Raw genomic sequence first — 16990 nt, forward strand, 5'->3', positions numbered from 1 at the left:
GAGTCTTACAAAAGTGTTTATTAATGCAACTCATTTGCTAACGTGGTTAGCGTAATGGTTAGCACTACGCTAATATGGTGTCAGCAACCCGCATTCCATTTGGCACTGTCTAAGGAGTTTCTACATTCTCCCCTTGTTTGCATGGGTTCCTCTGGGTGCTCCACCCTTAAACTTATGGGGACTGTAGGTTAATTAGGGTATTTGGGTGACATGGGCTTATGAGCTGGAAGGGCCTGTTACTGTCTTGTGTGTCTTATTACAGGCATGATGTAGAGACTGTGGAAAGGTTATGTATGTTGACTGAATGAGAGGGTATGGACAAATTGGAGGATGACTATGGATATTTGTAAGATCGAGAGAGATGGAGGAGATGATGAGGAACTTTTTTTCCTCCAGGGTAAAAATTACATATTGGAGGATGTGCGTTAAGTTGAGTTGGGGGTGGAAGTATAAAAGGGATTTACGATGCAAGTTTAAAAAAAAACATAGTGAATAGTGAGTGCCTGGCATGGGCTACCAGGAGTGCCTGGCATGGGCTACCAGGAGTGCCTGGCATGGGCTACCAGGAGTGCCTGGCATGGGCTACCAGGAGTGCCTGGCATGGGCTACCAGGAGTGCCTGGCATGGGCTACCAGGAGTGCCTGGCATGGGCTACCAGGAGTGCCTGGCATGGGCTACCAGGAGTGCCTGGCATGGGCTACCAGGAGTGCCTGGCATGGGCTACCAGGAGTGCCTGGCATGGGCTACCAGGAGTGCCTGGCATTGGTTTTTGTCTTGGATTTTCAAGCTCTTATGTGAGCATAAGCAAAAGTCATGCGAAAAGGGCAGATGTTCAGAATTTCAGTCAAAAGATAGCATTCAAGGAACATCTTGGAGGAAACCGGAGAATTGGCTGTTGGGAATTGTTGAGCAGCAATAGAAATTCACCATCAATAGTATTTTCAAAACAATAATTTTTATTAATTATTAATAATATAATACCTTGCTTAACTCTAAACTTAATCCCAACTATGCGCAAATGTGCGTGTGAACTACCCAAACCATTATAGCTTGGGCACAATTCTGAAAAGTTGATTCAAAGTTCAGTCTTAGAAATCTTGTGTTGAAACTTAGAAATTTTAAAAGTGTTCAAAAGTGATTATGAAATAATTCAGACTTCTCAAATCTCATGAATTCTTGTTGAGTTTCCTTCAGAGAAATGTTTCTTCTTGTGAATGATTTATCGTAATTTCCCCCTTCTGAAGAGGTTACAGAACTTGTGATTTTATGAGGCGATGCTTCTACAAACCCAGGCAAGGGCTAAATGAAATGACCATTAAAATGGCCAGGGCCCAATTGCAAGCATGATTTTTGCTTTCTTTACCCAGATATGGGTCAGTCAAAAGTGACCATTGCAATGGCCACAGCATTACTGCTCTTAACAAAGAGAAGCAGCCAAAGTCACCACCTTCCTCTGAAGTCACTTTAATACTGAGTCCTCAGATGATTTTCTGATGAACTAAAATGCTGCTTTCTGAAGTGTCTTATTAATCACATGACTTGCTTTGATCAAATACTAGTTTTTCAGTTTCAATTTCCCAAAGACATGGCAGCAAGCAGATGGTCCCTTTTTGTTTAAACAGGTGTCTCTTTAAGTAAACATTCATTGTTTTAGGTTTTCAATTAAGAACAATAATGCTGGTTTTATGGCTTTGAATGTCAGTGCCTTTGTATCTGGGTTTCAAAATATGTGTGACTTTCCCTGTTTCAAACCTGCACAGTAACTCTTTAAAATAAAGAGAGAGAGACAATTTGCTTTTCCACTCAATTTTAGTGTCATCAGTAAACTTGGATGCTGATGACACTGTCCTCTCTTCCAGATCATTAATGTATATCGTGAACAGTTATGAGCCCAGCACCAACCCCTGCAGTAACCCATTCACCCTAATTGCCGACCAGAAAAACACTTTGTGTATCCCAACTCTGTGCTTTCTATAGGTTAACCATGCTGATACATCACACCCAACTCATGTATCCTTATCTTGTGAATGTCTTTTATAAGGCACCTTATTGAATGCCTTCTGGAAAATCAACTAAATAACATCCATCTGGACCTGCCTTTGCTTAATCCATGTTGCATCTACCTGATGGCTCCAGATGCCTCACTATTTCTTCTTTAATGATAGCTTCAAGCATTTTTCCAACCACAGTTGTTAAACTAACTGGCCTATAATTCCATACCTTTTGCCTACGCCCTATTTTGAATAGAGGATTATGAGGAAGAGAGGGTTTAGAGTTTTTGTATATTTTGGTCTGTGCTGTAATGTTCTATTTCCTTCTTGTAGATTCCAAGATTTTGATTTGATAGTTAACAATAAAAGGGAATGTCTGGGATAGGAGTTTTATCCATTGTAGAGAGGTTAAGTAGACTGAGAAAATACTCTCTTGAACATGGAATTAGAAGAGATATCATTGAAACATATGGGGTTGCAGAGTGGAGCAACAGTTAGTAATGATATCCAGTGCTGTCATTGTGGGATTTGCATGGGACAAGTGATTATTTGGTTTTCATGATACGAAAGACACCAGATAAATTGATTCTCTTTTTTTTTCTTTTTTCACTTGGTCCTGTTTCTGACTTTGTTGTGACTTCAAAATACAATGCACAATGGTGCTGAAGCGCTTAATACATGTGTTTGTTCCATTACAGATGAACCCACGCGATCCCTGAGTGGTTTGATTTTGAAGAACAATGTGAAAGCACATTTACACAACTTTCCAAATGGGGTCACTGACTTCATTAAAAATGAGTGCCTGAGAAACATTGGTGATTCTTCACCCTTAATAAGAGCCACGGTTGGTAAGTCGCTGTACAGGTGTATGGCCTGTTGATTCATGATATATATTTTATTCAAAAGATTCTGGAAATAAATAATTGTTTCTTCAGTCATGATCATGTTGAGTGGCCGGGCAGGCTTAACGGGTTGGATGGCCTACTTCTGCTCTTATTCCTAATGTTCAAGAGAACAACTCATTCTGAAACCAACCTAACTAAGATTAATTAATACATTTTCTAATGTATTGTGTTTTAATTGCTTTTGCAGGTCTTGTGAAGTTGAGTGCTCTTTTTCTTTTGCCTAGTCTAGAATAGGATTATTTACATATTTATTTAGTACATTCATACTATCTTTGAATACTTTGCATTTGAGAATTTTTCAACTATTGTTTTTACTGGACAAAATAATAAGCTAATAATGAGCTATCAAATCTATCTCTTCAAAAGGAAGCATTTGATTCTATTTTAAGTTTTCTCTTGTAGGTGATTTATTAACCAATACATGGGTTAAGATGAATTCCTCATAATAGAACATAATGTAGAATTTTAAGGTGTTTATTAAACTAATTATAATCATTTATTTTGTAAAATGGTTTTTCCTGTTTCCTTCAACTGCGTGAATGATCTATTCTAGATGTTGCAGGTACAGTAAATCTCATAATCCCTGGGAATTAGTTGGATTATCATCATTTCTATTGGAATCTATCCTTATTAATACCCTAACTCCCTTTTAATTGTTTTTAGATGTTGTAGAACTGAATAATAAATATTTTGGTGTACCTGATCAGTAGGGAATGGGGTCAAGGTGAGCCAGAAGCTGAACCTTGGAATTTCAAAACAATTGGATAACAAATTATCAATATTTTTTCGTAGTCTGCTGTAGACTAAAGGTGGTTACAAGCTAGAACCACAGGCTATAAAATAGAAAGAGCCCCAATACCCCATTTCACCAGCCATCAATGTGTATCAGTTTTATCACACCATGCCAAAATTAATCATGGTGCTCTTTTGATTTGGTCCTCTATGTTCTGATGGTTGAAACAGGTATCCACTTGCCCTTTCAATGATACAGTGATCTCAGGCTTACTAACATTCCATGCTGCCAACACCTCTCATTTTAAGAAATGCTTTAAATTATTTTAATCCTGTTTTAAATTCCTAACCCTTGAAATGGACTCCCCAGTCTCAGAAGCTTTCAGAATTTTAAGACTTTTGCTTTTTATTCTGCTTATTTAATAGCCACAGCTCAAGCGGTATACTGTTCAGTCACTGAACCAGTTCTAGGTCTGTTTATATTTAATCCTTGCGTTATTATGTATTTTAGTTGTTTGATCTCTTAGCCTACGTATTACATGTATATTGGTATAACTTTGTTTCCTGCTTAAAAAAAAATCCTACTAAACGTCATGGCTCATATGGTTAGTCAGTTTCCAATGAATTAGCCTCCTTCTTTAAGGAGATCAAGATTGTACACCGTACTCCAGATTTGGTATCACCAATGCCGTACATAATGACATAACTTCCAGACTTTTAACCTCTGTTCACCTTGCAATTAGCAAAAGGACGAAGTACAAAACCTAAACACTCGGTTGCCTTTTTTGTTTATTTAGTCATGCGCTAGGACATCCAAATTCCTCTAAATTTCAGACTCTAGATCATTTAGATAATGTACTTCATTATTTTTTTTCCTGCCAAATGGTAAATCTCAAATTTTCTCACATGATGCACATTTCTGAGGTCTTTTCCTGATTAATTATTCTATGTTCTATGTAATCTTTACATTTACTTTTCTGTCTCTACCATCATCCAATTTACCAGGTATGATTATAATGTCTTCGTCCAAATTAATTGTATCACTTGTAAATTAAAAAAAATGTTGAGCCCCAGCACTGTTCTCTGCTCTTAAGCGATTATTACTTTAGTCAGAAGAAGACCCATATATGGAGGAAAACAGCAACTCTACAGATGCTGGGAAATGGTTCATTCAAGCCTGAGGGCCATGTTTAAGATTTCTGAAGATTAGATGTCCGAATACGAAGGTGGTGTGGGAGAAGGATGGAAGGGGAGGAATACAGGCTAGCAGGAGATGCGTGGCTATGGGTGGTAGGGGTTCAGAAAGTGTTGGGAGAAGGAAGGGACTGGGGAGCTAGAGGAAGGGAGATGGGGATGAGGAAAACCGAGACTAGGGGATGAATTAATGGAAATTGGAGGTCGCTATTGATTCCGTCTGAGATGGCATCAATATAAGATGCTGTTCCTCCAATTTATGTCTACTCAACTTAGTAGTACATGAGACCATGGACACAAATCAGTTGTGGCATTGGGGTGTGAATTAGTGGTTGGCCTCCGGGATGTGCTTGCTGTTGCGGCTGACAAAGCGAAGGGGTCCTTTTGTAGGAGAAATAAAGGTATAGACTATTTTCTAATTGTGAAGAAAATTCAGAAAGGGGAGGTCTAAAGTGACTTGAGAATCCTGGAGCAGGATTCCTTAAGGATTTTCTTGCAAATTGAGTCAGTAGTAAGGAAGGCAAATGCAATGTTAGCATTCATTTCAAGACCATGAGAATATAAAAGCAGAGTTGTAATTCTGAGGTTTTCTAAGGCATTGGTCAGATTGTTCTTGGAGCATTGTGAGCAGGTTTGGGCTCCATAAGGATGGATGTGCTTGTGTTGAAGAGGGTCCAGAGGAGGTTTACGATAATGATCCTGGGGATGAGAGGGTTAATATATGAGGAGTGTTTGATAGCTCTGGCCTGTACTTGCTAGAGTTTAGAAAGGTGAGGGAGGATCTCAATTGAAACTTACCAAATGGCCTGGATAGAGTGGACAAAGAGATGTTTCTGGTTTTGAGGGAGTATAGGATCAGAGGCACAGCCTCAGAATAAAGGGATATCCCTTGGAACCGAGATGAGGTTCCAGAGATTTGGGGAATTTGTAAACTTCATTGTCACAGATGGCTGTGAAGGCCAAGTCATCGGATAGATTTGAAGTGGAGTTTGATAGGTTCTTAATCAGTAAGGACATGAATGGTTATGGGGAGAAGGCAGGAAAAGGAAAGAAAACATAAGCTATGATTTGAATGTTGGAGGATGTTCGATTGGCGAAATAGCCTTATTCTGTACGTACCTCTTATAGCCTTCTGGAAATAGAATATTACATTCACCAGTTGAGCATATGTTGCTTCTTCAGAACACTCCATTAAATTGATCAAAGTAGATTTCTTTTCACAAACCATGTTGACTTTGCTTGGTTGCCATATATCTTCTAAGCTCTTTACATGACACCATTATCAGTTTTTACTTCCCCCCCCCCCCCCCCCCCTCCCCAATGGCAGCTGTCAAGTTGACTGACATGTAGTTTCCAACTTTCTTCCTCCTTGAGAGGGAAGATGAATTTTTTTTGTTGTATTATGAACTGGACTCTATTGTCTGGAAAGTAATGGGAATGGACATACTGCAAATTCAATAGAAGGACATGCAGGAAAAGAGCAGAGGACAGAAACCAGTAAAGTAGTTCTTCCAGAGTGTTGTCACAGAATTGTGAACTTTTTTTTAAATTCTGTAAACCACATGGCACCTGATGTGATCACAGCATTATTGTAGTCATCAGATACAAGATCATGCACATGGAATGAAAAGTACCTGATTAAGAGGGTGGCAGATAGCACAGCGCTATTATGGCACCAGCAACCTGGGTTCAAATCTGGCACTGTGTGTAAGGACTTTGTATGTTCTCCCCGTGTCTTGTGTGGGTTTTTCTGGTGCTCTGGTTTCCTCCCACCCTCCAATGTCTGGGTTTTGTCTGACCTAAAAGTCCAGATAATGAATATATCAAATGAGATCAAGGCTGACCAATTTCCCACTAGTCCACGTGGCTCAAATTAGGAATGTAGTTTAGTTCTCGTCTTAAATTATCTAGTTGATGGATAATCTTAAATTTAAGGGACAATACTTGTGTTTCACAAATCTTAACATTAAGAAGAAATATACTTGTGAATTTGGAATTCAGATTAGCTTTGATATTGTGTGGTGGAATAAATTTGAGGCTATATCATATCCTTTTCCAGTTTACATGCTCCACACAACTTTGAAGGTGTACTAGAAAATTAATTGACCTCTGCCATTATATTCATTATGTAGTTTGTCTCCTGATGCATTATAAAAGCCCATACAGATTGGCACATTCCGCAATGAATAAGTAATAAGTGATATTTTTCCCTCGCTAGAGGGTTTTTTGTATAGAGGGTTAAGGGGGTGTATATAGATTTTTTCCCTCCCTTTGGGGGGGGGGGGTTGGGTTTGTTTTTTTAATTATGTACTTTATATATTCATAAATAAAGTTTAAATTAAAAAAAAAAGCCCATGCAGAATCAGTCAGCTTTGCAACTTCCAACATCCTAGAGCAGCAAGAATATAGGGTCAGTAGCCTTTGGGTTCACATCAAATATTCCTGTCAATGATTTGCCCACACTTAGCCACACTTTTATGGTCAACAAATAGGATGTAATGTAAGTAATGAAAGTAATGATTTTTGCAGAAGTTGTGGATCGGACTTTCAGGGCTCTGCTCAGTCTCACTCACACTTTCTCTTAAACGCTCTTGGGTGTATGTATTTTTTGCTAGTGCTAATGAGAACTCTGGGCAAGTGTATTTTAAGTAGTGCAAGGTGATGATGAGAGTTTATTGTCATTTTAGAAGTACAAGAGTATAAATTAAATGACCACAGTAGAAAGAGACAATACCCGACATTCATTAATCCAATTCAAAGTGGTGCCTCGCATTCACGTTCTAAAGATGGCTTGTATTTTTTCTAATATTAACCTACTTGTGACTGATGCAAATCTGATATTTCTACATTGATGCATATGTTTTGGTCTTGTCCATTCTTATAAAAATTTTATTTCCAATAGTTTTCTATCTTTTTAACTGTATTTTAGGTGGAGCTATGACCCAATCCAATAATTGCTCTTTATGGGGTTATTAAACAAGACTGAGGGAGTTTTTCTGTATCTATGCAATGGGCTGTGGCCTATACAATGTTGGCTAGAAGAGCCATCTTATTTAAATGGATGGAAAGACTCCAGACCTTCAACATTGTTTTAATGGTTCTCTCATATTATGTCCTGTTTTAAGTATAGAAAAAATTAGATTTGTATTTGGTGAAATTTCAAGATGCATGGTGATCTTTTATGTCTTATTTTCATTTGATGTAAATATTTTTAATGTAATTAGATGTATTCACTTTCCAGATAAGATATGGTGTTACCTTTGTTTTTTGATTCACAGTATGAATCAAAAGCTACAAAATGTATGTAACCCCTTAGGATAAGCTGCTCAGATTGTTTTATTTTGGTTCGCTTTTTTTAATAGAGTAGATTAGGTGGGGTTTTTGGTGTGTGAGTTTTATTTATATAATATATATTTTGTCTTTTCTGTCTTCACCCAGTGCAGTGGTGGGGGGGAGGGGGGAGGAGATACTGAGATTATACTGTTTGAAGTTTTATCTCGATATGCATTCTTATGTGATATTCTATTTTCTGTTTAATTCCTTTTTTAATTGTACTGTATTTATTATTTAAAAAAACAATAAAAATTATTGAAAGGGAAGGAAAGGCAATAAATATTTTAAAAAAGTTAATTAATTATTCAGTTATGGTTATTGCGGGGGTATTGGGGGCTCAGTTCTTCAGTAGGGCAGTTGTCCTGGAGCAATTTAGGGTTTTACTAGTATAGGGAGATTTAAGAACTTGATGGCTGTTCGGAGAAAAACAACTTCTTGAACCTGGAGATGCTAGACTTGAGGCTTCTGTGCCTTCGAGCTGAGGTTAATAGTGACAAGAGATTGTGACCAGATTAATGAATGATGTTAGTTGCTTTCCTGAAACATAGAAAATAGGTGCAGGAATAGGCCATTTGGCCCTTCAAGCCTACACTGCCATTCATTTTGATCATGGCTGATCGTCCACTCAGTACCCTGTTCCAGCTCTCTCTCTCCATACCCCTTGATCCCCCTAGTCACAAGTACTAAATCTAACTCTTTCTTAAATATAGCTATGGAACCGGCCTCAATCACTTTACTGTGGCAGAGAATTCCATAAATTCACCACCCGCTGAATGAAAAAAATTCTTCCTCATCTCAGTCCTAAAGGACTTCCCCTTTATCCTTAAACTGTGACCCCAGGTTCTAGACTTGCTCAACATTGGGAACAATCTTCCTGCATCTAGCCTGTCAAATCCCTTAAGAATTTTGAACGTTTCTATTAAATCTCCTCTTAATCGTCTAAACTCTAGCGAGTACAAGCCCAGTCGCTCTAGCCATTCTTCATATGCAAGTCCTGCTGCCCCTGGTATCAATCTGGTCAACCTTTTCTGCACTCTCACCATTGCAGTGATGTCCTTCCTCAGATAAGGAGACCAAAACTGAACACAATACTCTGTGAGGTCTCACCAAGGCCCTATACAACTGCATCAATACCTCTCTGTTCCTGTACTCGAATCCTCTTGATATGAATGCCAACATACCATTCGCCTTTTTTTTTACTGCTTGCTGCACCTGCATGCCCACTTTTAATGACTGATGCACAGCAACACCCAGGTCTCTTTGCATCTTCCCTTTTCCTAATTGGATACCATTAAGATAGTACACAGCCCTCCCATTCTTTCCTCCAAAGTGGATAACCACACATTTATCCACATTATATTGCATCTGCCATGCATTTGCCCACTCACCCAACCTGTCCAAGTCACCCTGCACACTCTTAACAGCCTCTACAGTATCACCTAACAACAGTATCACCTAACATAATAGATGGGAGGTCAGTACCAATGATAGACTTTGCTAGTTTTGCCACTTTCTGCAGCCTTCGAATTTCGCATTTGGGCACTTGAATTTCCCAACAAGGCTGTGATGCAGCCAGTCAGTATACTTTCCACAGTACACCTGTAAAAGTATTTAATGACATGCCAAATCTCAGGGTTCTTAATAAGTAGAGGCAAGTTCTGAATTTTGCAGATACATTCTGATGAATGAGAAATTGACATTGCTTAAAATTAAATTTACATTAAGATTAATTTAAAAAAACATTTTAGGCATACAGCATGGTAACAGGCCCTTTCAGCCCATGAGGCTGTGCTGCCCTGTTGCACCTAAATAAAAGTCACACAGACATTGGGAGGATGTACAAACTCCTTACCTACAGCACCGGATTTGAACCCCGGTAGCTGGCGAACAGGGGAATGCTAACCGCTCCACTAACCCTGTTGCCCTATTTAATGTTTTGTATAAACCCAATAAGACTTGAGGAATGAAATAACAAGTCTGTCGATGCTGTGATAATAGTGAAATTGCTGGAGAAACTCAGCAGATTGCACAGGTGTCCATATGAGGCAAAGATATAAAACCAACATACTTTGATGAAGGTATCAAACCCAAAATGTTGGTTATATATCCTTCGCTTCCATGGGTGCTGTGGGATTTGCTAAATTTTCACAGCAATTTTGTGTGTATATTTGATGAATTGTATTTTTGTCATTGCTTTTCAGTTTATAAAGCCTGATGTGGAAATTTTGTTACTTTTATTTTTAAACAGGAATCTTGATTACAACTATAGCCTCAAAGGGTGAGCTTCAAAATTGGCCAGATCTCTTGCCCAAGTTGTGTGCTCTATTGGATTCTGAAGATTATAATACATGTGAAGTAAGTTTTGTTATGCAGTTTAATTGTACACTAAGACAATGTTCGACTGAAAAAAATATAAAAATGTTGGGCTGAGGATGATATAACATTGATAACCAAAATTATTTTTGTAATGAGACAGAAGTTTGTCGCAAACTATTGCAATGCCTTTGCAGGGACTGGACCGGGGTTTGATTCCATGCAGTCTGTAAGGAGTTTGTATGTTCTCCCCATGTCTGGATGGGTTTTCTCCGGGGGCTCCAGTTTACTCCCACCATTCAAAGCGTACCAGGGGTGTAGGTTAATGGGGTGTGAATTGGGTGGCATGGACTCGTGGGCGGAAATGGCCTGTTATTGTGCTATATGTCAAAAAAATTTTTTTAACATGAAGTAAGCATAATGGGATTAACATTTTGCGAAGAGAAATGCAATTCCATTTTCTAAGAGAAATAAAAGGATAGCTTTTTACTTTTTTTTGACTCAAGGTTTGGGACACATTTTTGGGAAAATTTGGTCTACCTGTCGTAATCATAATGGCTCTATTTGGAATTTGCCTGTTCAAATGTCACAGCAACTTAAGTTAACAAAATACAATTAGCATTAAGCCAAGTTCAGCATGAACAATAATGGCTTGGGGGCTTGGCCATGCGGAGGATTTAGTCAGACGTGAGTTGGAAGAACTTTCTGAAGAGTGATTTTTAAAAAGACAATTCAAAGTTATCAGACTAAAGATTTTACGTGCTAAAAATAGAAAATGACGGGTAAGAAAAATAACACCCAACAAACTAGGGCTGAAGAAGTTCAAAAGTACCCAAGGACGTCGCCAGAAAGTCTGCAAGGGAGCGGTGAAGAAGGTGCTGCCATGATGTCAAAGCAGGTTCAAATAGACAGGCAGTCGATACCTGATCTTCAGAATTTGCTGAAAGCAATGGAGACATTGAGTGGACAATTTTCTAAGGTAGAAAATGTGCTGAGATGGTAGACAAAATATCGGTGATGGTGACTGCGCTTGAAAACCTGATGACTCAGGTGGGCCAGGTCGAAAATGACCTGATAGTGGCTCAGGAAAATCTGAAGGCTCTGGAAGAAAATGTAATGGGATGGAAACTGGATAAACAACTGCTGCTGGATAAAATCGATCACATGGAGAATTTCAGTGGAAGGAATAATGTCAGTATCATCGGGGTGAAAGATGAGAATGATCCGGTGGGGTTCTTTGATGAATGGATTCCCCGAATGTTGGGAACAGGAAGATTCAAAGAAAACTTGCTTATTGAGAGAGCCCACCAGACCCTTGGCCCCAGATGATCAAAGACCATGACCGTTCTTGGTAAGGTTTTTGAGTTATCAGGATTGGGAGGCAACACAAGAAAAGTATTCGAATATGCTAGGGAAAATAATGGCCCAGTCAAATTGGAAGGTGGAATAGTACTGTTTTTGTGTTTTTTTTTAAGACCTTAGTGAGAACTTGAGTAACCAAAGAAAGGTGTTTCATGGTATCCAGTGACAACTGCAAACATGACATAAAGTATTCGATGCTGTACCCAATGACGTAAAGCAGGGGTGTCAAACTCAAAGTCACAGAGGGCCAAAATTAAAAAGTTGGACTAAGTCGTGGGCCAAACTAAATATTTATTGAAAATTTTCAGCAACATCTGCATGTTTTCTCTTCTTTCAACATTTGTAATGTTAAACTTTTTCTTATTAAAATAAATGTTTAATAATAGTTTTGGTTAAACTCTTTCCAGAAGAAGCATTAACAAATGAGAAATAAAATATTCAATAAATAATATTTCTCTATAGCCTTTAAGCTCCTTTTAAATGTATTTTTTTTTCACAAGCCAACAAGTCAAAAAAATAACAACTTGCTTCAATGAAAATCCAATCTTTCAACTATGAACAGTCCAAAGTTAACCCAAGAAAATATGAATTCAAGCTTAGCTTGTTACACTGTGATTTACTCTGATGCACCTGGGTCGAAAGCAGATACTTGGCATCTCTTCTTAGATGCAAGTTCATCAAACTCTGGGGTCAGAATTTGCCTCCCACCTGTCTTGAAAGGTACTGTTTTCTGTCTTTGGTTTGGCCATTTTTCGTAAGGGGTTTATTACATGTGAGTTCGGCGACAGGTCGCAGATGCTAATGAAAGTAAAGAGAGGAGGTGGGGGCGATTAGCGGGCTGAGGGGCCGGCGCCAATGTATTTGCAAAGCATTCTGGGATTTGTAGTATTAGCTATACATGCGCTATACTGGCGCGGCGGCCAGCGGGCCAGCTCTAATACATATTTGATATGATCTTCCGGGCCAAATATAATTATATCATGGGCCAAATTTGGCCCGCGGGCCTGAGTTTGACATGTGTGATGTAAAGGATCGATGTGTTGGAGGGACCTCAAATTCTGTACATTTCCAAAGGAAGTAGAAAGATGTACAAGGATTATAAAGAGGACTTCCATATCATTCACCTGGCTAAGTCTGAAGTAAACCTGAGTATGACTGTTCCTTTGGATGCAGAAAAAGCATTTGATCTGTTACAGTAGCTGTTCCTGTTCAAAGTATTAGAAAAGTTTAGAATGGGCCGAATATTTATTAACTGGATAGAAGCCCTTTATCATAAGCCACAAGCCAAAATTATAACTAATGTTCAGATGTCATTGATCTTTCCTTTGTGTAGATCCAGCAGGGAGGGGTGCCCACTGTCACCAGATCTCTTTGTTTTCCTTTAGCAGAGGCTATAAGGAAGGATCTGGGCATAAAGGAATTAAGAGTTTACCAGGAAGAGTATAAAAATGATTCATTTGCAGACGATGTGCAGTTGTATTTATCAGACCCTGATGAATCTGAGAAAACTGCAGAACACAATAGAGATGTATTGAAAAGTTTCTGGTTACAAATATAATTTGGAAAAAAGCAAAATTATGTCATTAATAAATTTTGATAATGAAAGATATCAAAAAGGAATTCGGTTTAAATGGAAATTGGAAGGAATTAAATATTTAGGAATAATGAGTCCATGCTTGGAAGGATAGAAGACGATCTACAAAGATGGAAAGTGGCCTATTTCTTTAGTTGAGTAGGTTAATTGTGTGAAAATGAAAGCGATGCCGAGGGTGCAGTACCTCTTCCAGTTGTCTATTCCTTTGCCTCAGAATTTTTGTAAGATACTCAATGGTCATATGAGACTATTTCTTTTGAATAATAAAGTGTCTAGGATTTCCATGGAGAAACTGACTGGGGAATATAAATTGTTGGGGGAGGGGGGGCAGGTGGAAATTAAGACTGCTGGATTTTTAAAAATATTATCTAGCAGCCTAGCCGAAGTTCCTTTCATCCTTTTTTTGGAGAGCTCTCCCATTCGATCTAAATAGGACTATTTTTAGTGAGAAAGAGGGCAGTGAAGGATTTTATTTACAAATGGAATGTTAATTTTAAAAAAAGAGCCCCATTTTAATACATATTAAAATGTGACATTAGATTAATGAATGTATTGTACGGCCCACAAAATGGCCGGTTAACGCTGTGTCCATGCAGACCTGAGGTCACCCAGGTGACCTCCTGCACGGAGGGAAGATGGGTTAGCTGTGGGAGGAACACCAGCCAATCCTAGGCCAGTGCTCCAAAGATGTGGGGCCCTGACGTTGGCACCTTGAGCCCATCTAAGCACTGTGGGCAGTGCAATAAACCATTCTCGATTCCAAGGCGTTGGTATGAGTGCCATTCTTCAAGCTTAAGTAGCATGGACGTTACATTGGCAACCCTGACAGGTCCAACCGGCAGTTGGACCTGAAGATGACAGATCAAACAGAGCCAGTGACCATTTATGTGGTCTCACTCCATCTCCCAATGTTTTGGGTATCGCAGGCCACGTGAGGTTTGAGCAGGCCAAGGTTCCAGCTTCGACATATTTCCGCTGTTGATTCCCACTACTTCTATGTTGTGAGCACTCAAGACACAGTGGCAAGGGTCGTAGAGTTCCTATAGTAGCCTCTGGAGCAAGGCAAATATGCGGCCCTGTAATAGCTGTTAACAAGCACTTTCGGGCTCTCCTGGTGCAAGCACACCACCCGATTGCTGCATATGGTCTGCCCTAATGAGCGAGATGCTCGTTTTCACGAAGACCCACAAGCCTTGCCTACTCCTTGAGCAGTTCTTTCTGGAGTAGCTGCCTGAGGATATCAGACTCTTGCTCACGGACAAGGACTTCAGTGACCCTTGGAGGGTCGCGGCCCAGGCGGACATGCTCTGGAGATTGAAGGAGGACACCAGTACTGTTGTAGACCAGATCAGCAGGCCCCATGAACCGCTGCCTGCAAGACCAAGACCAGTGGAGAGGCAAATTAATACCCCGAGACAGTTCTACCATCATCAGCGATGGGGTGTGGAGGCCCATTGACACCACCCACCCTATGAGTTTCCAGGAAAAGTTCCAGCCAAACATGTGATAGCCTACGTTTGGGACTTCTTGTCGAGCAGGGGTTTCCTGGTTGATACTGGCGCCGAGATGAGCATCCTGACACCTGGAATGGCAAGCAGGCCCAGCACTGAGGGTAGCTCCTCTATTTGGACTTTCATTACCCACACCATTCCCCTTCGGTTTGGCAACAGCCGCTCTACGTGGAATTTCACCCTCGCGGCAATGGTGCAACTGATCCTGGAGGTCGACTTCCTTTGTGGCCACTGCTTTCTTTTCACCCTCAAGGGATGGCATTTAGTGCACACCAGAACTTTTCAGACTTTGCTTTTGGAGGGGAAGCCAAACTACTCCTCCCACCATGTGGACTTTAACGTTTTTGGACAACGAATTTGCTTGCATCGTGGTGGAGTTCTCAATAGTGGCGCCACAGTTCTCCATGGCAGAGCCAAAGATCGGGTTAAGGCACCACATTCTGACTGAGGCGGCCCCCTGCATTACGCCAGGGCACGCCGAGTCCCTCCCAAAAAGCTCAGCTTAGTGAAGGAGGAGTTTAAGAAAATGGAGAAGCTGGGGTTTGTGTGGTGCTCCAATTGTCCCTGGGGTTCCTTCCCCCCCCCCACCCCCACTGTCCACATGGTGCTGAAAACCGCACCTCAATAAGGCCACCATGCCCGATAGATAACCTGTGCACATCCTAGACCTTGGTGCCTACCTGCATGAACTGCCAGTCCTCCAAAGTGCAGATTCACACAAGGGCGCCCACATGGTCCTTGGAACCAGCACGGCACAGGTTCAGCCACGTAAACATTGACATAATGGTGCTGTTACCAGTTTCCTGTGAGTGAAATGCTCCTGACCATGGTTGACCCCTCCATGAGGTGGTCTGTGGTGGTCCCGCTGGCTGATAACACTACAAAAACTTATGCCAGGGCACTCATCAACATGGGGGTCCAAAATTTGCATCCCAGAGCACCTAACCTTGGACAGGGGCTACAGTTTACCTCTGGGCAGTGCTGACTAATTTCCTGAGGACACTGCACCACCACACCACGGCACATCACCCGCAGACCAATGGGTTGGTGGAGCACTTTCACAGGCATGTCAAGGCAGCCTTGATGGCCTGGCTCAAAGGTCCCAACTGGGTGGACAAACTACTTTGGGTCCTACTAGGGATCGTACAGCACGGAAGGATGACTTAAATGCCTAGGTGGCGGAGATAGTCTATGGTGCACCCTTAATCATTCCGGAGGAATTCATTGACCCCAATAAATGACTAGAAGATCCTGTGGCAACCCTTGAGAACTTGTGGTGAAAATTGGGGTCCCTCGTCCCGCGACAACCCCCAATTTACAGTCAGCCTAAACATAACATTCCCAGGGGTTTAAAGACATCAGTACATGTTTGTGCGAAGGGACGGCCGGTGTGTGACCCTACGAGGGGCCCTACAGGGTCATTAGAGGTATCGGCTCCAACTTCATCCTCGAAATCGGTGCTAAGGAGGAGACTTTTACCACCTGAAACCAGCATATCTGGACTGTAATGAACGAGACTCCACTTTTCCCCTGCAATGCAGGGGCAGACCGACCAAGTCAACGGACAATGGCCCAATCACCGGTTTTTTGTGGGGAGGGGGGAGGTAGTGTAGTGGCCCGTGCACAGACGCAGACCAGCCTACAAAATGGCCGAAAGTGGCGACTGGACATGCGGGTCCCAAATGACCTCCCACACGGAGGGAAGATGGGGATCTATGGCAGGAATGCTGGCCAATCCCAGACTGGCACTCCAATGATGTGGGGACCTGATGTCAGTGCCTGGGGCCAATATAAGCATGATGGCCGGTGCAATAAACCAGTCTCAATTCTAAGGCTTTAGTGTGTATGTGTTGTTCTTCTCCACTCATGCGTAGTGCGAGCACTACAGTATTGTAAAAAAAAGTTGGGATATCACCAAAAGCACCACTGCCCAGATGAATTATTGCCCATGAATTTGGGTAATAAAATTCTAAATACTTGGTATGCGAAAGGAATTTGGCATATTGAAGATTGTTATTGGAAGTGCTACTTGTGTCCTTTGAACATCTAAAACAG

The 16990-nt window shown here is 40.8% G+C and overlaps 1 protein-coding gene across 7 annotated transcripts in view; it reads left to right on the forward strand.

Moving 5' to 3' along the window:
• tnpo1 (transportin 1) overlaps nucleotides 1-16990 on the forward strand; it is a 164707-nt gene that overhangs the window by 64816 nt on the left and 82901 nt on the right. For all 7 annotated transcript variants that reach the window (XM_069937016.1, XM_069937015.1, XM_069936994.1 and 4 more), the window contains exons 4-5: nucleotides 2690-2839; nucleotides 10404-10510. In XM_069937016.1, the coding sequence (XP_069793117.1) occupies nucleotides 2690-2839; nucleotides 10404-10510 (257 nt within the window). The remainder of the gene's footprint in view (nucleotides 1-2689; nucleotides 2840-10403; nucleotides 10511-16990) is intronic.

The sequence above is a fragment of the Narcine bancroftii genome, chromosome 1 (genome assembly GCF_036971445.1).
Source record: "Narcine bancroftii isolate sNarBan1 chromosome 1, sNarBan1.hap1, whole genome shotgun sequence".
Classification (NCBI taxonomy): domain Eukaryota; kingdom Metazoa; phylum Chordata; class Chondrichthyes; order Torpediniformes; family Narcinidae; genus Narcine; species Narcine bancroftii.